Here is a 24,462-nt window from a genome sequence, read left to right as displayed (position 1 = left end):
GATATCTTGATTGGCATGGATTTCTTACACAGGTTTTCATATTCTCTGTCAGTTGAGAAAGGGGCGAGACACTGCCGGTTGAAATTAGGCACTGTATCATACCCGGTGACATTGACTGACCATCCACCTGTTGTAGCTTCCATCCAGCGGAAGCAGAAACATCATGCCAATTACGCAAAATTTTTGTTTCAGTCTCCTCCAGACAATAATAAGAAGTCGTGTATTTTACATGCTTTTGACAAGCAGACTTGCCCACCACGTTCACTTAGGTTCCTTAGGGTGGCCGTGGGTCGTCATATCCAGCCTGGTACTACCCTTCTGGTGGCCGGCAGGTTTGATAAACTATTAATTCCCCACAACTTAATTGTTGTCCTGGACAAAGGTGCTCTCATACCTGTAGTCAATCTTTCACACAAGACCTACCGCTTCAGAGCGGGTGATCGAGTGTCTCAGGGTATTATCTTAGAGGAGACATCGATCTTTCAATCAGATCCATCGGCAACTATTACAGACACTAAGCAATGCGGCGCTCTTAATGTTAGAGACACTAGTAAGACCCCTAAGCACAGCACAACGGTGCTTGCGCCACCTGGCGATGCCAACAATTTGAATAAATTAATATCAGCACTAGATTTACAGCACATTCCACAGTTCGAGCGGAAACGGGTGCGGGAAGTTTTGCGGATGTTCCCCAAATTATTTGCAACGGACGACGATCAAATTGGGTTGTTAGACAGAATTGAGCATACCATTCCAACAGGTGATCACGAGCCCGTGTATACGAGACAGTGGAGGCTCCCGGAACAGGCTAAGAAAACTATCAGAGAGGAGTGTCAGAAGATGTTAAGACAGGGAGTTATAGAACCAAGCACTTCACCATGGCTGTCTCCGGTGGTGCTGGTGCGCAAACCGGATGGCAGTTACCGGTTTTGTGTCGACTATCGGAAAGTTAATGAAATAACGAAGGGGGACGTGTACCCCTTACCTCGGATTCAGGAAATTATAGATCAGTTCGCGGCAGCCAAGTATTTCTCCACTCTGGATGCTAAGTCAGCATATTGGGCCATTCCGGTTGCAGTTAAGGACCGTGAGAAAACAGCATTCTCTGATGGGGTTCACCAGTTTCAGTTTAAGCGCATGCCTTTTGGGCTTAAGACAGCCCCTTCATCATTTCAGAGGGCTATTAACTACATCCTCAGCCCTGTGCTAGGTAGGCATTCATTAGCATACCTGGATGACGTGGTTATCTATTCCAGGTCATTTGATGAGCACCTGAGGGACTTGACTGAGACACTGTCATTGTTAGACAAGGCAGGCTTCAAATTGAATATCCAAAAATGCACCCTGGCATCTCAGAAATTCAAATTTCTGGGGTTCCAGGTGAGCACAGATGGCATCCGCCCTGACCCAGACTCATGCCGCGCCATTGCTGAGATGCCCAGGCCAAGGTCAGCAAGGGATGTGCGCCGGTTTCTGGGAGCAGCCGGATACTTCCGCCGCCATATTGAGGGATTTGCTAGTATAACAGCGCCTTTAACTGACCTTGTAAAGAAGAATGCTAAATTTATGTGGACCTTAGAACACGATGAGGCTTATACTAAACTCAAAAGTCAATTAATTATCGCCCCAGTATTAGCTGTGCCTGACTTTGATAAGGAGTGGGAGGTGCATACAGACGCTAGTGGTATTGCCATAGGAGGGTGCTTAATGCAGCGTGATTCAGAGAACCATCCTCACCCTGTGGCGTATTTCAGGAGAAAAGTGAAGGGACCTGAAGTTAGATACTCAACAACAGACAAGGAAGCGCTTACTGTGGTTGAAAGTGTTCGTTATTTTGAGCCTTACCTATTCCAACGTCATTTTGTTATTTTCACAGATCACAGAGCCCTCACATATATATTTAAAAAGAAAACAAAGTGTCCCCGGATGTCCCGTTGGTCTCATGAGTTGTCAGCTCACTCGTTTCAGATCCTTTATAAGCCTGGACCATCTCACGTTGTGCCAGACACGTTGAGTAGGAACGTCGCGTCAGTTAACGTAAATGTCAACATTGAAACTATTGCAAGTGATAAAATGAGAGAATTTCAAATGGGAGAACAGCGAAGGAAGGAAATAATTGAATATTTGGAGGATGGTAAATACCCTATGAAGAAAGGTAACTTTCCCCTGCAGCATTTTGACCTGCAGAAGGGTGTCCTATATTATGTTAACGACATGAAAGATCGTGCGGTTTATCAGTTAGTCATCCCCGACGTGTTAAGATCATCAGCCGTGAAACTTGCGCATGCATCTAAGATCGCTGGTCACCCTGGGGTCTTTAAGACTTATATGAGAGCTAAAACTTTATTCTATTTTCCTAGGATGCTATCTTATATCACTAAGTTTGTCAGTTCGTGTCCGAATTGTCAAAGGAGAAAAGGTACCCCTAAGGTACAGGCGCCACTACAAGAGTTCCCTGACATTTTTGAGCCTTTAGATCGAGTGGGAGCGGATTTGATTGATTTACATAGTAGTCATTCTGGTAATCGCTACGTGTTGGTGCTAGTGGACCATCTGTCCCGGTTCACTACCTTGGTTGCTCTTCCTCGTAAGGACCCCAAGACGGTTGCAGACGCTTTCTTAAGTAAATTTGTCACTGTGTTTGGACCACCTAAAGTATTAGTATCTGACAGAGGTCAAGAGTTCGTTTGTAACACTTTTAAAGAAGTTTGTAAAATTTTAGAAACTACAACAGCCCTCACGACTGCTTACCATCCGCAAGCAAACGGTATGACTGAAAGAACCAATCATACAATTGAGGATATGCTAGCAATTCTTGCAGAGAAAGATGCTGCCACCTGGGACGAACAACTCCCCTATGTTCAACTAGCCTTGAACACTGCCATTCAGCAGTCAATTAACACACAACCACTGCTGCTTTTCACGGGGCGCTCATGTAACTTCCCATCAGGTCTGCTTAACAGACACGAGGTTGTGTACGGTGAGGATTATCCTTCAGAAATCCTCTCTAAAATGAGAAATGCTTCGAGGATTGCTGCTGCGGCTTCTAAGACTGCGAGGAGCCGGTATGCGCACTATTATGATAAGAAGGTTCAACCGTTGACACTTAGAGAGGGAAGCTTGGTTATGAGGTTAAATGAAAAGGCGCCTGCCAATCAAAGTAGGAAGCTAGCACCTAGATGGCGTGGACCATATAGAGTAATTAAGAAGCTTGGCCCAGTTAATTTTCTGATCAGGGGAATCTTTGATGACCAGAGTGACACAACTATTCATGTCAACAAATTAAAGTGTTACGTTGCCAGGGAGGAACGGGAACTGCCTTCAGCGATTCCCATTCCTGACCCTTCTGAGTTGACTGACCCAGCTGGGGGTGTCCAGAACGGAGAGGAGGTCCTTCTGTCAACTCTCATTGGTACCCAGGGTCAGCCTTGTCACCCTATGTTAACGAGGTCACGGGCGAGGCAGGGAGAGTTTCAGTAAACTGTCTCGTCCCTTAGTAGTTTTTTTTTATCAGAGTTTTTAAACTGGCAATTGTTTTGAGATTTTGTCATTGAATGTATTCAGAGAACATGCCTTACCTACCCTTGGGCTGTAACCTGTCACCAAAGCCCAGGGGAGAGTCCTTGCTTCCGCCAGTCGGAGTGTTATCATGTCTTCCCCAGGTCTGCTTGTCCACACCGCTCTGTCCCCGGTACCAGCTACTCGTGAACCAACATTGAGGCCAGAGGGGTCACCCCTCTGGTACAGTGGAGAGGGGGTTACGTTACACCCCACCCCCCTCCCAACACTCCCGGTAACCCCACCACTCGGTTACCTGGGACGGTGATAATGACACCATTCACCCAGCCGACACCTCCCACCACACGAGGTTGTCCAAGCCAGAGTTCCTGCCAGCAGAGCACAGCTGTCCAGATGTCAACGTACCATGGTGGGCCCCAGTCTTGCAGTTCATCATCAGAGGCACCCACCTGCCTGCTGCGACACACCGTGCAGGCACACCGGAAGTGGAGGCGCGAGGTCAACAAGCGGGTATGCCAGCAGCAGTCACCTACCAGTTCCCCCTCGTCCTTGGGGATGCCACATCACTGACTCCACCAAGATGCGCAATGAGGCGGTCACATTCCAACGGCACCTCCCTACTGAGTGTGCCTGACTCGCCAATAGGGTGCACGTTTCGCACCATCGGCCCAAGGTCAGGCACATTAAGGCATTCGCGATAAGGCGTACCGGCTCAGTAGAATGTGACACAAGCACGCCTGTATAGTGATGGGTCCCAAGAGCTGAAGTCAGGATCCACCTGGCCTGCCGCCACGCCCCAACACCTGCACCTGCTAACTTCTATTGGCAAGACATCGTCGACGTCACACTCTCTGCCCTGCTGTCACGACTCCTGCTGTGTAGCTGCTGTCACTCATCATCGACCGTCAGCTTCAAGCAACTGGAGGTGAGATGTGCCTCCATACATCTCTCCTAACACCGTTCACTTGTGACCGGCCAAGTCCCCGGCCGCTGTCACTTCCCGCTGCTCTTCACACCACCACCTTCGAGCAGTTTGATAGCTTGACGAGGAGTCTGTCACCAGTAGACTCGCTCTGTCACCAGACGTACCCCCAGAGCTGTTACAAGAAGATCTCAGGGTATATGCAGGCATCATCGACGGGCAGACGCTGGACCAACATCAGGTCTCCAACATCACGTCTCCAACATCGGGACCTCCAACATCGTCACCAACATCAGGTCTCCAACATCGCCACGAACATCACGTCTCCAACATCGCCACGAACATCGCCACCAACATCAGGCCACCACGCGAGAGTATAACGGATGCACGATAGAAAACGCGTATATCAACACGAACATTGATGTGTCAAGATTTACGAATGATGGTTCAGAGAAATGACTCTATTATTAACGGTGTCAAATAGTTTTGTCTAATCGGGTTAAAAGTGTAACATTTATGGGGATGTAAAGTAACTAGGAATAGAAAAAGTGGTCCTAGACAGTGTTCTTAGCTAGATGACTTCGGTCTCTAGCACAAACTTTATCTTGAAATTTATTTTGTTTCATGTATGTATCTATTTTATTTTGTTTCATGTATGTGTCTATGTGATAAGTCTGTCCTGGTGATGAGTGTCCAGGTTTCTTGTTTGGTACCAGTGTATGGAGGAGGTTAGTGGTGCAGAGAAGGAGTAGGGTAGTGGTGAAGAGGAGGAGGGCAGTGGTGCATAGGAGGAGGAGGGTAGTGGTGCAGAGGAGGAGGAGGGTAGTGGTGCAAAGGAGGAAGAGGGTAGTGGTGCAGAGAGGGAGGGTAGTGGTGCAGAGGAGAAGGGTAGTGGTGAAGACGAGGAAGAGGGTAGTGGTGCAGAGGAGGAGGGTAGTGGTGCAGAGGAGGAGGGTAGTGGTGCAGAGGAGGAAGAGGGTAGTGGTGCAGAGGAGGAGGGTAGTGGTGCAGAGGAGGAGGAGGTTAGTGATGCAGAGGAGGAGGAGGGTAGTGATGCAGAGGAAGAGGAGGGTAGTGGTGCAGAGGAGGAGGGTAGTGGTGCAGAGGAGGAGGAGGATAGTGATGCAGAGGAAGAGGAGGGTAGTGGTGCTGAGGAAAAGGGTACTGGTGCAGAGGAGGAGGGTAGTGGTGCAGAGGAGGAGGGTAGTGGTGCAGAGGAGGAAGAGGGTAGTGGTGCAGAGGAGGAGGGTAGTGGTGCAGAGGAGGAGGAGGGTAGTGGTGCAGAGGAGGAGGAGGGCAGTGATACAGAGGAGGAGGAGGGTAATGATGCAGAGGAAGAGGAGGGTAGTGGTGCAGAGGAGGAGGGTAGTGGTGCAGTGGAGGAGGAGGGTAGTGGTGCAGAGGAGGAGGAGGGTAGTGGTGCTGAGGAGGAGGAGGAGGGTAGTGCTGCAGAGGAGGAGAAGGGTAGTGGTGCAGAAGATGAGGAGGGTAGCGGTGCAGAAGAGCAGGAGGAGGGTAGTGATGCAGAGGAGGAGGAGTGTAGTGGTGCAGAGGAGGAGGGTAGTGGTGCAGAGGAGGAAGAGGGTAGGGGTGCAGAGGAGGAGGAGGGTAGTGATGCAGAGGAGGAGAAGGGTAGTGGTGCAGAGGAGGAGGGTAGTGGTGCAGAGTAGGAAGAGGGTAGTGGTGCAGAGGAGGAGGAGGGTAGTGATGCAGAGGAGGAGAAGGGTAGTGGTGCAGAGGAGGAGGGTAGTGGTGCAGAGGAAGATGAGGGTAGTGGTGCAGAGGAGGAAGAGGGTAGTAATGCAGAGGAAGAGGACGGTAGTGGTGCAGAGGAGGAGGAGGGTAGTGATGCAGAGGAGAAGGAGGGTAGTGGTGCAGAGAAGGAGGGTAGTGGTGCAGTGGAGGAGGAGGGAAGTGTTGCAGAGGAGGAGGAGGGTAGTGGTGCTGAGGAGGAGAAGGAGGGTAGTGGTGCAGAGAAGGAGGAGGGTAGTGGTGCAGAGGAGGTGGAGGGTAGTGGTGCAGATGAGGAGGAGGGTAGTGGTGCAGAGGAGGAGGGTAGTGGTGTAGAGGAAGAGGGAAGTGGTGCAGAGGAGGAGGAGGGTAGTGGTGCAGAAGAGGAGGAGGAGGAGGATATGGTGGAAAAGAGGAGGAGGGTAGTGGAACAGAGGAGAAGTAGGAGGGTAGTGGTGCAGAGGAGGAAGGTAGTGGTGCAGAGGAGGAGGGTAGTAGTGCAGAGGAGGAGGGTAGTGGTGCAGAGGAGGAGGAGGGTAGCGGTGCAGAGGAGGAGGATATGGTGGAAAGGAGGAGGAGGGTAGTGGTGCAGAAGAGGAGGAGGAGGGTAGTGGTGCAAAGGAGGAGGAGGGTAGTGGTGCAGAGAAGGAGGTTAGTGGTACAGAGGAGGAGGAGGAGGTTAGTGGTACAGAGGAGGAGGAGGTGGGTTTTGGTGCAGAGGAGGAGGAGAGTAGTGGTGTAGAGGAGGAGGAGGATATTGCTGCAGAGGAGGAGGATATGGTGGAAAGGAGGAGGAGGGTAGTGGTGCAGACGAGAAAGCGGAAGGTAGTGGTGCAGAGGAGGAGGAGGGTAGTGGTGCAGAGGAGGAGGAGGTTAGTGGTACAGAGGAGGAGGAGGTGGGTTTTGGTGCAGAGGAGGAGGTTAATGGTTCAGTGGAGGAGGAGAGTAGTGGTGCACAGGAGGAGGGTGTGGTGCAGAGGGGGAGGGAGGGTAGTGGTGCAAAGGAGGAAGAGGGTAGTGGTGCAGAGGAGGAGGGTAGTGGTGCAGAGGAGAAGGGTAGTGGTGAATACGAGGAAGAGGGTAGTGGTGCAGAGGTGGAGGGTAGTGGTGCAGAGGAGGAGGGTAGTGGTGCAGAAGAGGAAGAGGGTAGTGGTGCAGAGGAAGAGGAGGGTAGTGGTGCAGAGGAGGATTAGGGTAGTGGTGCAGAGGAAGAGGAGGATAGTGGTGCAATGGAGGTTCAGGGGTAGTGGTGCAGAAGAGGAGGAGGAGGAGGAGAAGGGTAGTGGCGCAGAGTGGGAGGAGGGTAGTGGTGCTGAGAAGGAGGAGGGTAGTGGTGCAGAGGAGGAGGGTAGTGGTGCAGTGGAGGAGGAGGGTAGTGGTGAGAGGAGGGTAGTGGTGCAGTGGAGGAGGAGGGTAGTGGTGAGAGGAAGAGGGTAGTGGTGCAGTGGAGGAGGAGGGTAGTGGTGCGGAGGAAGAGAAGGGTAGTGGTGCAGTGGAGGAGGAGGGTAGTGGTGAGAGGAGGAGGGTAGTGGTGCAGTGGAGGAAGAGAGCAGTGGTGCAGAGGAGGAGGGTAGTGGTGCAGAGGAGGAGGGTAGTGGTGCAGAGGAGGAAGAGGGTAGTGGTGCAGAGGAAGAGGAGGGTAGTGGTGCAGAGGAGGATTAGGGTAGTGGTGCAAAGGAAGAGGGGGATAGTGGTTCAATGGAGGTTGAGTGGTAGTGGTGCAGAAGAGGAGGAGGAGGAGGAGAAGGGTAGTGGCGCAGAGTGGGAGGAGGGTAGTGGTGCTGAGAAGGAGGAGGGTAGTGGTCCAGAGGAGGAGGAGGGTAGTGGTGCAGAGGAGGAGGAGGGTAGTGGTGCAGAGGAGGAGGGTAGTGGTGCAGTGGAGGAGGAGGGTAGTGGTGAGAGGAGGAGGAGAGTAGAGGTGCAGAAGAGGAGGAGGGTAGTGGTTCAGGGGAGGATGAGGGTAGTGGTGCAGAGGAGAAGGAAGAGTAGGAGGGTAGTGGCGCAGACGGGGAGGAGGGTAGTAGTGCAGAGGAGGAGGAGGGTAGTGATGCAGAGGAAGAGGAGGATAGTGATGCAGAAGAGGAGGGTAGTGGTGCAGAGGAAGAGGGTAGTGGTGCAGAAGAGGATGAGGGTAGAGGTGCAGAGGAGGAGGGTAGTGGTGCAGAGGAGGAGGAGGATAGTGATGCAGAGGAAGAGGAGGGTAGTGATGCAGAGGAAGAGGAGGGTAGTGGTGCAGAGGAGGAGGGTAGTGGTGCAGAGGAGGAGGAGGATAGTGATGCAGAGGAAGAGGAGGGTAGTGGTGCAGAGGAGGAGGGTAGTGGTGCAGAGGAGGAAGAGGGTAGTGGTGCAGAGGAGGAGGGTAGTGGTGCAGAGGAGGAGGAGGTTAGTGATGCAGAGGAGGAGGAGGGTAGTGATGCAGAGGAAGAGGAGGCTAGTGGTGCAGAGGAGGAGGGTAGTGGTGCAGAGGAGGAGGAGGATAGTGATGCAGAGGAAGAGGAGGGTAGTGGTGCTGAGGAAAAGGGTACTGGTGCAGAGGAGGAGGGTAGTGGTGCAGAGGAGGAGGGTAGTGGTGCAGAGGAGGAAGAGGGTAGTGGTGCAGAGGGTGAGGGTAGTGGTGCAGAGGAGGAGGAGGGTAGTGGTGCAGAGGAGGAGGAGGGCAGTGATACAGAGGAGGAGGAGGGTAGTGATGCAGAGGAAGAGGAGGGTAGTGGTGCAGAGGAGGAGGGTAGTGGTGCAGTGGAGGAGGAGGGTAGTGGTGCAGAGGAGGAGGAGGGTAGTGGTGCTGAGGAGGAGGAGGAGGAGGAGGGTAGTGCTGCAGAGGAGGAGAAGGGTAGTGGTGCAGAAGATGAGGAGGGTAGCGGTGCAGAGGAGCAGGAGGAGGGTAGTGATGCAGAGGAGGAGGAGTGTAGTGGTGCAGAGGAGGAGGGTAGTGGTGCAGAGGAGGAAGAGGGTAGTGGTGCAGAGGAGGAGGAGGGTAGTGATGCAAAGGAGGAGAAGGGTAGTGGTGCAGAGGAGGAGGGTAGTGGTGCAGAGTAGGAAGAGGGTAGTGGTGAGAGGAGGAGGGTAGTGGTGCAGTGGAGGAGGAGGGTAGTGGTGAGAGGAGGAGGGTAGTGGTGCAGTGGAGGAGGAGGGTAGTGGTGCAGAGGAAGAGAAGGGTAGTGGTGCAGGGAAGGAGGAGAGTAGTGGTGCAGAGGAGGAGGAGGGTAGTGGTGAGAGGAGGAGGGTAGTGGTGCAGTGGAGGAGGAGGGTAGTGGTGAGAGGAGGAGGGTAGTGGTGCAGTGGAGGAGGAGGGTAGTGGTGCAGAGGAAGAGAAGGGTAGTGGTGCAGGGAAGGAGGAGAGTAGTGGTGCAGAGGAGGAGGGTAGTGGTGCAGTGGAGGAGGAGGGTAGTGGTGAGAGGAGGAGGGTAGTGGTGCAGTGGAGGAGGAGGGTAGTGGTGCAGAGGAGGAGGAGGGTAGTGGTGCAGAGGAGGAAGAGGGCAGTGGTGCAGAGGAGGAGGGTAGTGGTGCAGAGGAGGAGGGTAGTGGTGCAGAGGAGGAAGAGGGTAGTGGTGAGAGGAGGAGGAGAGTAGTGGTGCAGAAGAGGAGGAGGGTAGTGGTTCAGGGGAGGATGAGGGTAGTGGTGCAGAGGAGAAGGAAGAGTAGGAGGGTAGTGGCGCAGACGGGGAGGAGGGTAGTAGTGCAGAGGAGGAGGAGGGTAGTGATGCAGAGGAAGAGGAGGATAGTGATGCAGATGAGGAGGGTTGTGGTGCAGAGGAAGAGGGTAGTGGTGCAGAAGAGGATGAGGGTAGTGGTGCAGAGGAGGAGGGTAGTGGTGCAGAGGAGGAGGAGGATAGTGATGCAGAGGAAGAGGAGGGTAGTGGTGCTGAGGAAAAGGGTAGTGGTGCAGAGGGGGAGGGTAGTGGTGCAGAGGAGGAAGAGGGTAGTGGTGCAGAGGAGGAGGGTAGTGGTGCAGAGGAGGAGGAGGTTAGTGATGCAGAGGAGGAGGAGGGTAGTGATGCAGAGGAAGAGGAGGGTAGTGGTGCAGAGGAGGAGGGTAGTGGTGCAGAGGAGGAGGAGGATAGTGATGCAGAGGAAGAGGAGGGTAGTGGTGCTGAGGAAAAGGGTACTGGTGCAGAGGAGGAGGGTAGTGGTGCAGAGGAGGAGGGTAGTGGTGCAGAGGAGGAAGAGGGTAGTGGTGCAGAGGAGGAGGGTAGTGGTGCAGAGGAGGAGGAGGGTAGTGGTGCAGAGGAGGAGGAGGGCAGTGATACAGAGGAGGAGGAGGGTAATGATGCAGAGGAAGAGGAGGGTAGTGGTGCAGAGGAGGAGGGTAGTGGTTCAGTGGAGGAGGAGGGTAGTGGTGCAGAGGAGGAGGAGGGTAGTGGTGCTGAGGAGGAGGAGGAGGGTAGTGCTGCAGAGGAGGAGAAGGGTAGTGGTGCAGAAGATGAGGAGGGTAGCTGTGCAGAAGAGCAGGAGGAGGGTAGTGATGCAGAGGAGGAGGAGTGTAGTGGTGCAGAGGAGGAGGGTAGTGGTGCAGAGGAGGAAGAGGGTAGGGGTGCAGAGGAGGAGGAGGGTAGTGATGCAGAGGAGGAGAAGGGTAGTGGTGCAGAGGAGGAGGGTAGTGGTGCAGAGTAGGAAGAGGGTAGTGGTGCAGAGGAGGAGGAGGGTAGTGATGCAGAGGAGGAGAAGGGTAGTGGTGCAGAGGAGGAGGGTAGTGGTGCAGAGGAAGATGAGGGTAGTGGTGCAGAGGAGGAAGAGGGTAGTAATGCAGAGGAAGAGGACGGTAGTGGTGCAGAGAAGGAGGGTAGTGGTGCAGTGGAGGAGGAGGGAAGTGTTGCAGAGGAGGAGGAGGGTAGTGGTGCTGAGGAGGAGGAGGAGGGTAGTGGTGCAGAGAAGGAGGAGGGTAGTGGTGCAGAGGAGGTGGAGGGTAGTGGTGCAGATGAGGAGGAGGGTAGTGGTGCAGAGGAGGAGGGTAGTGGTGTAGAGGAAGAGGAAAGTGGTGCAGAGGAGGAGGAGGGTAGTGGTGCAGAAGAGGAGGAGGAGGAGGATATGGTGGAAAAGAGGAGGAGGGTAGTGGAACAGAGGAGAAGTAGGAGGGTAGTGGTGCAGAGGAGGAAGGTAGTGGTGCAGAGGAGGAGGGTAGTAGTGCAGAGGAGGAGGGTAGTGGTGCAGAGGAGGAGGAGGGTAGCGGTGCAGAGGAGGAGGATATGGTGTAAAGGAGGAGGAGGGTAGTGGTGCAGAAGAGGAGGAGGAGGGTAGTGGTGCAAAGGAGGAGGAGGGTAGTGGTGCAGAGAAGGAGGTTAGTGGTACAGAGGAGGAGGAGGAGGTTAGTGGTACAGAGGAGGAGGAAGTGGGTTTTGGTGCAGAGGAGGAGGAGAGTAGTGGTGTAGAGGAGGAGGAGGATATTGCTGCAGAGGAGGAGGATATGGTGGAAAGGAGGAGGAGGGTAGTGGTGCAGACGAGAAAGCGGAAGGTAGTGGTGCAGAGGAGGAGGAGGGTAGTGGTGCAGAGGAGGAGGAGGTTAGTGGTACAGAGGAGGAGGAGGTGGGTTTTGGTGCAGAGGAGGAGGTTAATGGTTCAGTGGAGGAGGAGAGTAGTGGTGCACAGGAGGAGGGTGTGGTGCAGAGGGGGAGGGTTGTGGTGCATAGGAGGAGGAGGGTAGTGGTGCAGAGGAGGAGGAGGGTAGTGGTGCAAAGGAGGAAGAGGGTAGTGGTGCAAAGGAGGAGGGTAGTGGTGCAGAGGAGAAGGGTAGTGGTGAATACGAGGAAGAGGGTAGTGGTGCAGAGGAGGAGGGTAGTGGTGCAGAGGAGGAGGGTAGTGGTGCAGAAGAGGAAGAGGGTAGTGGTGCAGAGGAAGAGGAGGGTAGTGGTGCAGAGGAGGATTAGGGTAGTGGTGCAGAAGAAGAGGAGGATAGTGGTGCAATGGAGGTTCAGGGGTAGTGGTGCAGAAGAGGAGGAGGAGGAGGAGAAGGGTAGTGGCGCAGAGTGGGAGGAGGGTAGTGGTGCTGAGAAGGAGGAGGGTAGTGGTGCAGAGGAGGAGGGTAGTGGTGCAGTGGAGGAGGAGGGTAGTGGTGCAGAGGAAGAGGAGGGTAGTGGTGCAGAGGAGGATTAGGGTAGTGGTGCAAAGGAAGAGGAGGATAGTGGTTCAATGGAGGTTGAGTGGTAGTGGTGCAGAAGAGGAGGAGGAGGAGGAGAAGGGTAGTGGCGCAGAGTGGGAGGAGGGTAGTGGTGCTGAGAAGGAGGAGGGTAGTGGTCCAGAGGAGGAGGAGGGTAGTGGTGCAGAGGAGGAGGAGGGTAGTGGTGCAGAGGAGGAGGGTAGTGGTGCAGTGGAGGAGGAGGGTAGTGGTGAGAGGAGGAGGAGAGTAGAGGTGCAGAAGAGGAGGAGGGTAGTGGTTCAGGGGAGGATGAGGGTAGTGGTGCAGAGGAGAAGGAAGAGTAGGAGGGTAGTGGCGCAGACGGGGAGGAGGGTAGTAGTGCAGAGGAGGAGGAGGGTAGTGATGCAGAGGAAGAGGAGGATAGTGATGCAGAAGAGGAGGGTAGTGGTGCAGAGGAAGAGGGTAGTGGTGCAGAAGAGGATGAGGGTAGTGGTGCAGAGGAGGAGGGTAGTGGTGCAGAGGAGGAGGAGGATAGTGATGCAGAGGAAGAGGAGGGTAGTGATGCAGAGGAAGAGGAGGGTAGTGGTGCAGAGGAGGAGGGTAGTGGTGCAGAGGAGGAGGAGGATAGTGATGCAGAGGAAGAGGAGGGTAGTGGTGCAGAGGAGGAGGGTAGTGGTGCAGAGGAGGAAGAGGGTAGTGGTGCAGAGGAGGAGGGTAGTGGTGCAGAGGAGGAGGAGGTTAGTGATGCAGAGGAGGAGGAGGGTAGTGATGCAGAGGAAGAGGAGGCTAGTGGTGCAGAGGAGGAGGGTAGTGGTGCAGAGGAGGAGGAGGATAGTGATGCAGAGGAAGAGGAGGGTAGTGGTGCTGAGGAAAAGGGTACTGGTGCAGAGGAGGAGGGTAGATGTGCAGAGGAGGAGGGTAGTGGTGCAGAGGAGGAAGAGGGTAATGGTGCAGAGGGGGAGGGTAGTGGTGCAGAGGAGGAGGAGGGTAGTGGTGCAGAGGAGGAGGAGGGCAGTGATACAGAGGAGGAGGAGGGTAGTGATGCAGAGGAAGAGGAGGGTAGTGGTGCAGAGGAGGAGGGTAGTGGTGCAGTGGAGGAGGAGGGTAGTGGTGCAGAGGAGGAGGAGGGTAGTGGTGCTGAGGAGGAGGAGGAGGAGGAGGGTAGTGCTGCAGAGGAGGAGAAGGGTAGTGGTGCAGAAGATGAGGAGGGTAGCGGTGCAGAGGAGCAGGAGGAGGGTAGTGATGCAGAGGAGGAGGAGTGTAGTGGTGCAGAGGAGGAGGGTAGTGGTGCAGAGGAGGAAGAGGGTAGTGGTGCAGAGGAGGAGGAGGGTAGTGATGCAAAGGAGGAGAAGGGTAGTTGTGCAGAGGAGGAGGGTAGTGGTGCAGAGTAGGAAGAGGGTAGTGGTGCAGAGGAGGAGGAGGGTAGTGATGCAGAGGAGGAGAAGGGTAGTGGTGCAGAGCAGGAGGGTAGTGGTGCAGAGGAGGATGAGGGTAGTGGTGCAGAGGAGGAAGAGGGTAGTAATGCAGAGGAGGAGAAGTGTAGTGGTGCAGAGGAAGAGGGTAGTGGTGCAGAGGAGGAGGAGGGTAGTGATGCAGAGGAGGAGAACGGTAGTGGTGCAGAGGAAGAGGGTAGTGGTGCAGAGGAGGAGCAGGGTAGTGATGCAGAGGAGGAGAAGGGTAGTGGTACAGAGGAGGAGGGTAGTGGTGCAAAGGTGGAGGAGGGTAGTGGTGCAGAGGATTAGGAGAGTAGAGGTGCAGAGAAGGGGCAGGGTAGTGGTGCAGAGGAGAGAAGTTGTGCAGAGGAGGAGGAGGGTAGTAGCGCAGAGGACGTTTAAGGAATGGTGCAGAGGAGGAGGGTAGTGGTGCAGAGGAGGAGGGTAGTGGTGCAGAGGAGGAGGGTAGTGGTGCAGAGTAGGAGGGTATTGGAGCAGAGGAGGAGGAGGGTAGTGGTGCAGAGGAGGAAGAGGGTAGTGGTACAGACGAGGAGGAGGGTAGTGGTGAGGAGGGGGAGGAGGGTAGTGGTGCTGCTGAGGAGGAGGAGCGTAGTGGTGCAGAGGAGGAGGGTAGTGGTGCAGAGCAAGGGAAGGGTAGTGGTGCAGAGGAGGAGGAGGGTAGTGGTGCAGAGGAGGAGGAGGGTAGTGATGCAGAGGAAGAGGAGGGTAGTGGTGCAGAAAAAGACGGTAGTGGTGCAGAGGAGGATGAGGGTAGTGGTGCAGAGGAGGAAGAGGGTAGTGGTGCAGAGGAGGAGGGTAGTGGTGCAGAGGAGGGGGAGGGTAGTGATGCAGAGGAGAAGGAGAGTAGTGGTGCAAAGAAGGAGGGTAGTGGTGCAGTGGAGGAGGAGGGTAGTGTTGCAGAGGAGGAGGAGGGTAGTGGTGCTGAGGAGGAGGAGGATGGTAGTGGTGCAGAGAAGGAGGAGTGTAGTGGTGCAGAGGAGGAGGAGGGTAGTGGTGCAGATGAGGAGGAGGGTAGTGGTGCAGAGGAGGAGGGTAGTGGTGTAGAGGAAGAGGGAAGTGGTGCAGAGGAGGAGGAGGGTAGTGGTGCAGAGGAGGAGGAGGAGGAGGATATGGTGGAAAAGAGGAGGAGGGTAGTGGAACAGAGGAGAAGTAGGAGGGTTGTGGTGCAGAGGAGGAAGGTAGTGGTGCAGAGGAGAAGGGTAGTAGTGCAGAGGAGGAGGGTAGTGGTGCAGAGGAGGAGGAGGGTAGTGGTGCAGAGGAGGAGGATATGGTGGAAAGGAGGAGGAGGGTAGTGGTGCAGAAGAGGAGGAGGAGGGTAGTGGTGCAAAGGAGGAGGAGGGTAGTGGTGCATAGAAGGAGGTTAGTGGTACACAGGAGGAGGAGGAGGTTAGTGGTACAGAGGAGGAGGAGGTGGGTTTTGGTGCAGAGGAGGAGGAGAGTAGTGGTGCAGAGGAGGAGGAGGATATTGCTGCAGAGGAGGAGGATATGGTGGAAAGGAGGAGGAGGGTAGTGGTGCAGACGAGAAAGCGGAAGGTAGTGGTGCAGAGGAGGAGGAGGGTAGTGGTGCGGAGGAGGAGCAGGTGAGTGGTACAGAGGAGGAGGAGGAGGTGGGTTTTGGTGCAGAGGAGGAGGTTAATGGTTCAGTGGAGGAGGAGAGTAGTGGTGCAAAGGAGGAGGGTAGTGGTGCAGAGTGGGAGGGTTGTGGTGCAGAGGAGGAGGAGGGTAGTGGTGCAGAGGAGGAGGGTAGTGGTGCAGAGGAGGAGGAGGGTAGTGGTACAGCGGAATAGGAGGATAGTGGTGCAAAGGTGGAGGAGGGTAGTGGTACACAGGAAGAGGAGGGTAGTGGTGCAGAGCAGGGGAAGTGTAGTGGTGCAGAGGATTAGGAGAGTAGAGGTGCAGAGAAGGGGCAGGGTAGTGGTGCAGAGGAGAGAAGTTGTGCAGAGGAGGAGGAGGGTAGTAGCGCAAAGGACGTTTAAGGAATGGTGCAGAGGAGGAGGGTAGTGGTGCAGAGGAGGAGGGTAGTGGTGCAGAGGAGGAGGGTAGTGGTGCAGAGGAGGAGGGTATTGGAGCAGAGGAGGAGGAGGGTAGTGGTGCAGAGGAGGAGGAGGGTAGTGGTGCAGAGGAGAAGGGTAGTGCTGCAGAGGAGAAGTAGGAGGGTAGTGCTGCAGAAGAGGAGGAGGGTAGTGGTGCAGAGGAGGAGGGTAGTGGTGCAGAGGAGGAGGGTAGTGGTGCAGAGGAGGAGGGTAGTGGTGCAGAGGAGGAGGGTAGTGGTGCAGACGAGGAGGAGGGTAGTGGTGAGGAGAGGGAGGAGGGTAGTGCTGCAGAGGAGAAGTAGGAGGGTACTGGTGCAGAAGAGGAGGAGGGTAGTGGTGCAGACGAGGAGGAGGGTAGTGGTGCAGAGGAGGAGTAGGTTTGTAGTGCTGCTGAGGAGGAGGAGCGTAGTGGTGCAGAGGAGGAGGGTAGTGGTGCAGAGCAAGGGAAGGGTAGTGGTGCAGAGGAGGAGGAGGGTAGTGGTGCAGAGGAGGAGGAGGGTAGTGGGTCAGAGGATGACGAGGAGGGTAGTGGTGCAGAGGAAGAGGAGGGTAGTGGTGCAGAGCAAGGGAAGGGTAGTGGTGCAAAGGAGGAGGAGAGTAGTGGTGCAGAGAAGGGGCAGGGTAGTGGTGCAGAGGAGAGAAGTTGTGCAGAGGAAGAGGAGGGTAGTGGTGCAGAGGAGGGGGTAGTGGTGAGGAGGGGGATGAGGGTAGTGATGCAGAAGAGGAGGAGAGTAGAGGTGCAGAGAAAGAGGACGGAAGTTGAGCAGAGGAGGAGGGAAGTGGTGCTTAGGAAGAGGAGGATAGTGGTGCAGAGGAGGAAGGTAGTGGTGCAGCGGAGGAGGGTAGTGGTGCAGCGGAGGAGGGTAGTGGTGCAGAGGAGGAGGGCAGTGGTGCAGAGGAGGAGGGTAGTGGTGCAGAGGAGGAGGGCAGTGGTGCAGAGGAAGAGGGCAGAGGTGCAGAGGAGGAGGGTAGTGGTGCAGAGGAGGAGGCTAGTGGTGCAGAGGAGGAGGAGGGTAGTGGTTCAGAGGAGGAGGAGGGTAGTGGTGCAGAGGAGGAGGGTAGTGGTGCAGCGGAGGAGGGTAGTGGTGCAGAGGAGGAGGGCAAAGGTGCAGAGGAGGAGGGTAGTGGTGCAGAGGAGGAGGCTAGTGGTGCAGAGGAGGAGGAGGGTAGTGGTCCACAGGAGGAGGAGGAGGGTAGTGGTCCACAGGAGGAGGAGGAGGGTAGTGGTGTAGACGAGGAGAGTATTAGTGCAGAGAAGGAGGAGGGTAGTAGTGCAGAGGAGGAGGAGGGTAGTGGTGCAGAGGAGGAGGGTAGTGGTGCAGAGGAGGAGGGTAGTGCTGCAGAGGAGGGTAGTGGTGCAGAGGAGGAGGGTAGTGGTGCAGAGGAGGAGGGTAGTGGTGCAGAGGAGGATGGTAGTGGTGCAGAGGAGGAGGGTAGAGGTGCCGAGGAGAAGCGTAGTGGTGCAGAGGAGGAGGGTAGTGGTGCAGAGGAGGAGGAGGGTAGTGGTGCAAAGGAGGAGGGTAGTGGTGAGGAGGGGGAGGAGGGTAGTGATGCAGAGGAGGAGGAGAGTAGAGGTGCAGAGAAAGAGGAGGAAAGTTGAGCAGAAGAGGAGGGTTGCGGTGCAGAGGAGGAGGGTAGTGGTGCAGAGGAAGAGGGTAGTGGTGCAGAGGAGGAGGAGGGTAGTGGTGCAGAGGAGGAGGGTAGTGGTGCTGCGGAGGAGGTTAGTGGTGCAGAGAAGGAGTAGGGTAGTGGTGAAGAGGAGGAGGGCAGTGGTGCATAGGAGGAGGAGGGTAGTGGTGCAGAGGAGGAGGGTAGTGGTGCAGAGAAGGAGGAGGGTAGTGGTGCATAGGAGGAGGGTAGCTGTGCAGAGGATGAGGGCAGTGGTGCAGAGGAGGAGGGTAGGGGTGCAGAGGAGGAGAGCAGTGGTGCAGAGGAGGAAGAGGGTAGTGGTGCAGAGGATGAGGAGGGTAGTGGTCCAGAGGAGGAGGGTAGTGGTGCAGCGGAGGAGGGTAGTGGTGCAGAGGAGGAAGGCAGAGGTGCAGAGGAGGAGGGTAGTGGTGCAGAGGAGGAGGCTAGTGGTGCAGAGGAGGAGGAGAGTAGTGGTCCACAGAAGAAGGAGGGTAGTGGTCCACAGGAGGAGGAGGAGGGTAGTGGTGTAGACGAGGAGAGTGGTAGTGCAGAGGAGGAGGAGGGTAGTAGTGCAGAGGAGGAGGAGGGTAGTGGTGCAGAGGAGGAGGATAGTGGTGCAGAGGAGGAGGGTAGTGCTGCAGAGGAGGGTAGTGGTGCAGAGGAGGAGGGTAGTGGTGCAGAGGAGGAGGGTAGTGGTGCAGAGGAGGATGGTAGTGGTGCAGAGGTGGAGGGTAGTGGTGCAGAGGAGGAGGGTAGAGGTGCCGAGGAGAAGCGTAGTGGTGCAGAGGAGGAGGGTAGTGGTGCAGAGGAGGAGGAGCGTAGTGGTGCAGAGGAGGAGGGTAGTGGTGAGGAGGGGGAGGAGGGTAGTGATGCAGAGGAGGAGGAGAGTAGAGGTGCAGAGAAAGAGGACGGAAGTTGAGCAGAGGAGGAGGGAAGTGGTGCATAGGAAGAGGAGGATAGTGGTGCAGAGGAGGAAGGTAGTGGTGCAGCGGAGGAGGGTAGTGGTGCAGCGGAGGAGGGTAGTGGTGCAGAGGAGGAGGGCAGTGGTGCAGAGGAGGAGGGTAGTGGTGCAGAGGAGGAGGGCAGTGGTGCAGAGGAGGAGGGTAGTGGTGCAGAGGAGGAGGCTAGTGGTACAGAGGAGGAGGGTAGTGGTTCAGAGGAGGAGGAGGGTAGTGGTGCAGAGGAGGAGGGTAGTGGTGCAGAGGAGGAGGGTAGTGGTGCAGCGGAGGAGGGTAGTGGTGCAGAGGAGGAGGGCAGAGGTGCAGAGGAGGAGGGTAGTGGTGCAGAGGAGGAGGCTAGTGGTGCAGAGGAGGAGGAGGGTAGTGGTCCACAGGAGGAGGAGGAGGGTAGTGGTCCACAGGAGGAGGAGGAGGGTAGTGGTGTAGACGAGGAGAGTATTAGTGCAGAGAAGGAGGAGGGTAGTAGTGCAGAGGAGGAGGAGGGTAGTGGTGCAGAGGAGGAGGGTAGTGGTGCAGAGGAGGAGGGTAGTGCTGCAGAGGAGGGTAGTGGTGCAGAGGAGGAGGGTAGTGGTGCAGAGGAGGAGGGTAGTGGTGCAGAGGAGGATGGTAGTGGTGCAGAGGTGGAGGGTAGTGGTGCAGAGGAGGAGGGTAGAGGTGCCGAGGAGAAGCGTAGTGGTGCAGAGGAGGAGGGTAGTGGTGCAGAGGAGGAGGAGGGTAGTGGTGCAGAGGAGGAGGAGGGTAGTGGTGCAGAGGAGGAGGGTAGTGGTGAGGAGGGGGAGGAGGGTAGTGATGCAGAGGAGGAGGAGAGTAGAGGTGCAGAGAAAGAGGAGGAAAGTTGAGCAGAGGAGGAGGGTTGCGGTGCAGAGGAGGAGGAGGGTAGTGGTGCAGAGGAGGAGGGTAGTGGTGTTGCGGAGGAGGTTAGTGGTGCAGAGAAGGAGTAGGGTAGTGGTGAAGAGGAGGAGGGCAGTGGTGCATAGGAGGAGGAGGGTAGTGGTGCAGAGGAGGAGGGTAGTGGTGCAGAGAAGGAGGAGGGTAGTGGTGCATAGGAGGAGGGTAGCTGTGCAGAGGAGGAGGGCAGTGGTGCAGAGGAGGAGGGTAGGGGTGCAGAGGAGGAGAGCAGTGGTGCAGAGGAGGAAGAGGGTAGTGGTGCAGAGGATGAGGAGGGTAGTGGTCCAGAGGAGGAGGGTAGTGGTGCAGCGGAGGAGGGTAGTGGTGCAGAGGAGGAGGGCAGAGGTGCAGAGGAGGAGGGTAGTGGTGCAGAGGAGGAGGCTAGTGGTGCAGAGGAGGAGGAGAGTAGTGGTCCACAGAAGAAGGAGGGTAGTGGTCCACAGGAGGAGGAGGAGGGTAGTGGTGTAGACGAGGAGAGTAGTAGTGCAGAGGAGGAGGAGGGTAGTAGTGCAGAGGAGGAGGAGGGTAGTGGTGCAGAGGAGGAGGATAGTGGTGCAGAGGAGGAGGGTAGTGCCGCAGAGGAGGGTAGTGGTGCAGAGGAGGAGGGTAGTGGTGCAGAGGAGGAGGGTAGTGGTGCAGAGGAGGATGGTAGTGGTGCAGAGGTGGAGGGTAGTGGTGAGGAGGGGGAGGAGGGTAGTGATGCAGAGGAGGAGGAGAGTAGAGGTGCAGAGAAAGAGGACGGAAGTTGAGCAGAGGAGGAGGGTTGCGGTGCAGAGAAGGAGGGTAGTGGTGCAGAGGAAGAGGGTAGTGGTGTAGAGGAGGAGGAGGGTAGTGGTGCAGAGGAGGAGGGTAGTGGAGCAGCGGAGGAGGGTAGTGGTGCAGAGAAGGAGGAGGGTAGTTGTGAAGAGGAGGAGGGCAGTGGTTCAGAGGAGGAGGAGGGTAGTGGTGCAGAGGAGGAGGGTAGTGGTGCAGAGAAGGAGGTGGGTAGTGGTGCATAGGAGAAGGGTAGCTGTGCAGAGGAGGAGGGCAGTGGTGCAGAGGAGGAGGGTAGTGGTGCAGAGGAGGAGAGCAGTGGTGCAGAGGAGGAAGAGGGTAGTGGTGCAGAGGATGAGGAGGGTAGTGGTGCAGAGGAGGAGGGTAGTGGTTCAGAGGAGGAGGGTAGTGGGCAGAGGATGAGGAGGGTAGTGGTGCAGAGGAGGAGGGTAGTGGTTCAGAGGAGGAGGGTAGTGGTGCAGAGGAGGAGGAGAGTAGAGGTTCAGAGAAGAGGAGGTAAGTTGAGCAGAGGAGAATGGTAGTGGTGCAGAGGAGGAGGGTAGTGGTGCAGAGGAGGAGGAGGGTAGTGGTGCAGAGGAGGAGGGTAGTGGTGCAGAGGAGGAGGGTAGTGGTGCAGAGGAGGATGAGGGTAGTGGTGCAGAGGAGGAGGGTAGTGGGTCAGAGGATGAGGAGGGTAGTGGTGCAGCGGAGGAGGGTAGTGGTGCAGAGGTGGAGGAGGGTAGTGGAGCAGAGGAGGAGGAGGGTAGTGGTGCAAAGGAGGAGGAGGGTAGTTGTGCAGAGGTTGAGTAGGGTAGTGGAGCAGAGCCAGATACCATAAACCACCACAACCTCGACCACCATTAACATTAACCACCCCTACCACTAATCACAACCATCAGCCACCACAATTACCAACCACAGCAATCAACCACCACCACCACCAACCACAACTATTAACCACCACTAGAACCAACCACAACTATTAACCACCACTAGAACCAACCACTACCACCAACAATAAACATCACCCACCACTGCCACCAACCACAACCCAGCAACAATTCCACCACAACTACCATGGATTCTCCATTAAGTGAAAGTAATGAATAAAATATTTTTAACCTACCTTTTATTATGCTTCAATTTTATTTCTATTATATGTAGAAATATATTTTTAATATATTTCTACATTTTTTATATATATTCCATCAATCAGGAAAACGAGTTTTATGCAACATTTAAGGTTGCGACACGGTCTCAAAATTGTTTAGCCAAAGTTGTGCAGTAAGTTGTGACAACTTATTTACAACCAAACAATATCGTAGCTAATACATGAAAACAAACGTTGTCACACCTGGCTACTCTCCCGACCCACACCTGTAGATGAGAGGGAACACTAAAGCCCACACTTGGCTACTCTCCCGACCCACACCTGCACATGAGAGGGAACACTAAAGCCCACACCTGGCTACTCTCCCCACCCACACCTGCACATGAGAGGGAACAATAAAGCCCACACCTGGCTACTCTCCCGACCCACACCTGCACATGAGAGGGAACACGGAAGACCACACTTGGCTACTCTCCCGACCCACACCTGCACATGAGAGGGAACACTAAAGCCTACACCTGGCTACTCTCCCTCCCCACACCTGCACATGAGAGGGAACACTAAAGCCCACACCTGGCTACTCTCCCCACCCACACCTGCACATGAGAGGGAACACTAAAGCCCACACCTGGCTACTCTCCCCACCCACACCTGCACATGAGAGGGAACACTAAAGCCCACACCTGGCTACTCTCCCTCCCCACACCTGTAGATGAGAGGAAATACTAAAGCCCACACCTGGCTACTCTCCCACCCCACACCTGCACATGAGAGGGAACACTACAGCCCACACCTGGCTACTCTCCCCATCCACACCTGCACATGAGAGGGAACACTAAAGCCCACACCTGGCTACTCTCCCCACCTACACCTGTCTATGTCACACACTCATGCCAAAGAAAACTTATATCAAGTAAATCTAGCTTGTATTAAGCAAGAGAATGTTGGGCTAAATATTGATCAGTGTTATCTTATAAGCAGTGAAGCTTGCTTAATGAATATTCTTGGTCGCTAAACGGTGCTCAAAGTTACTCAAGAAGCATTATAAGTTCTCTAATTCATCACTTTTAATGTAAAAATATTTTTGAAACCACTGGAAGCACTGTGAATTAAACAACTGAGTTATAGATATTCACGTGTTAAAATGTCGTCAATACATACTGGTGAGACGCGTGTTACAGAAGTTCAGGTCACTATACCCTCCTCTTGAGGGAGGACACAGCTGAGCCACCAGGTGGCAGCACCAGTCTATGGCGCGGTCGTCATCAGTGAGGTCCCGCCTGATGGTCAGGTTGAGTATCCTTCCCTGGTACGGCAGAGTGTCCAGTGTGTCCGGGTCCACGTAGCCCGTGGCGTCCAGGGTGTCCGGGTCCACGTAGCCCGTGGCGTCCAGGGTGTCCGGGTCCACGTAGCCCGTGGCGTCCAGGGTGTCCGGGTCCACGTAGCCCCTGGCGTCCAGGGTGTCCGGGTCCACGTAGCCCGTGGCGTCCAGGGTGTCCGGGTCTACGTAGCCCGTGGCGTCCAGGGTGTCCGGGTCCACGTAGCCCGTGGCGTCCAGGGTGTCCGGGTCCACGTAGCTCGTGGCGTCCAGGGTGTCCGGGTCCACGTAGCCCGTGGCGTCCAGGGTGTCCGGGTCCCCGTAGCTCCTGGCGTCCAGGTCAATGTCTGAAGACATACACTGAGATACAGTCACGGTCGTTACTGGTATGTTCTAAGATATAACAAGAAGACATACTGATCCATCCACTCACCTTACTGCTGGGTTTATTACCTGATGACAAGTCCGTATTTTGGACAGTATTAATAGCATCTAAACTATGTATTAATAGCTTTTAAAAGCCACGGTCAAGGTCATCTGTATCAATTGTCAAGGTCACAGTCAAGGTCATCTGTATCAATTGTCAAGGTCACAGTCAAGGTTATCTGTATCAATTGTCAAGGTTACCTGTATCAATTGTCAAGGTTATCTGTATCAATAGTCAAGGTCATCTGTATCAATGGTCAAGGTCATCTGTGGCAATGGTCAAGGTCATCTGTATCAATGGTCAAGGTCATCTGTATCAATGGTCAAGGTCACAGTCAAGGTCATCTGTATCAATGGTCAAGGTCACAGTCAAGGTTATCTGTATCAATTGTCAAGGACACAGTCAAGGTTATCTGTATCAATTGTCAAGGACACAGTCAAGGTTATCTTTATCAACTGTCAAGTTTATCTGTACGAATGGTCAAGGTCATCTGTATCAATGGTAAGGTCATCTGTGTCAATGGTCAAGGTCACAGTCAAGGTCATCTGTGTCAATGGTCAAGGTCACAGTCAAGGTCATCTGTATCAATGGTCAAGGTCATCTGTATCAATGGTCAAGGTCATCTGTATCATGGTCAAGGTCACAGTCATGGTCATCTTTATCAATGGTCAAGGTCGCATTAGAAGGTCATATAAACTAAGTCAAGGTCAGGGTGAAAGGTCATCTGGACCAAGTCTCAAGGTCACAGGTATTGATGGGTCACCTGAATTAAGGATCAAAGTTGCGGAAAGTCTAATTAACCAAGGGATCAAGGTCACAGTGAAAAGTCATCTTGGACAGGAATTAGGTCAGTGTGAATGGTCATCTTGAACAGGAATTAGGTCACAGTGAAAGGTCATCCTGAACAGGAATTAGGTCACAGTAAAAGGTCATCTTAAACAGGAATTAGGTCACAGTGAAAGGTCATCCTGAACAGGAATTAGGTCACAATAAAAGGTCATCTTAAACAGGAATTAGGTCACAGTAAAAGGTCATCTTAAACAGGAATTAGGTCACAGTGAAAGGTCATCTTGAACAGGAATTAGGTCACAGTGAAAGGTCATCTTGAACAGGAATTAGGTCACAGAGAAAGGTCATCTTAAACAGGAATTAGGTCACAGTGAAAGGTCATCTTGAACAGGAATTAGGTCACAGTGAAAGGTCATCTTGAACAGGAATTAGGTCACAGTGAAAGGTCATCTTGAGCAGGAATTAGGTCACAGTAAAAGGTCATCTTGAACAGGAATTAGGTCACAGTGAAAGGTCATCCTGAACAGGAATTAGGTCACAGTGAAAGGTCATCTTGAACAGGAATTAGGTCAGTGTGAAAGGTCATCTTGAACAGGAATTAGGTCACAGTGAAAGGTCATCCTGAACAGGAATTAGGTCACAGTAAAAGGTCATTTTAAACAGGAATTAAGTCACAGTGAAAGGTCATCCTGAACAGGAATTAGGTCACAATAAAAGGTCATCTTAAACAGGAATTAGGTCACAGTAAAAGGTCATCTTAAACAGGAATTAGGTCACAGTGAAAGGTCATCTTGAACAGGAATTAGGTCACAGTGAAAGGTCATCTTGAACAGGAATTAGGTCACAGAGAAAGGTCATC

At 54.5% G+C, this 24,462-nt stretch overlaps 1 protein-coding gene across 2 annotated transcripts in view; it reads right to left on the bottom strand.

Moving 5' to 3' along the window:
* The window catches only part of LOC138350617 (uncharacterized), a 188,980-nt gene that overhangs the window by 159,104 nt on the left and 5,414 nt on the right, over window positions 1-24,462 (bottom strand). For both annotated transcript variants that reach the window (XR_011222159.1, XM_069301650.1), the window contains exon 2: window positions 22,231-22,734. Coding sequence is in view for 1 of the 2 variants with exons in the window: in XM_069301650.1 (XP_069157751.1) it covers window positions 22,231-22,734 (504 nt within the window). In the remaining variant the exon portion in view is untranslated. The remainder of the gene's footprint in view (window positions 1-22,230; window positions 22,735-24,462) is intronic.

This window comes from Procambarus clarkii, chromosome 46, assembly GCF_040958095.1.
Source record: "Procambarus clarkii isolate CNS0578487 chromosome 46, FALCON_Pclarkii_2.0, whole genome shotgun sequence".
In the NCBI taxonomy this organism is placed as follows: Eukaryota; Metazoa; Arthropoda; class Malacostraca; order Decapoda; family Cambaridae; genus Procambarus; species Procambarus clarkii.
The sequence above is the reverse complement of the archived record's forward strand: the minus strand, read 5'-3'. Positions and strand labels throughout refer to the sequence as shown.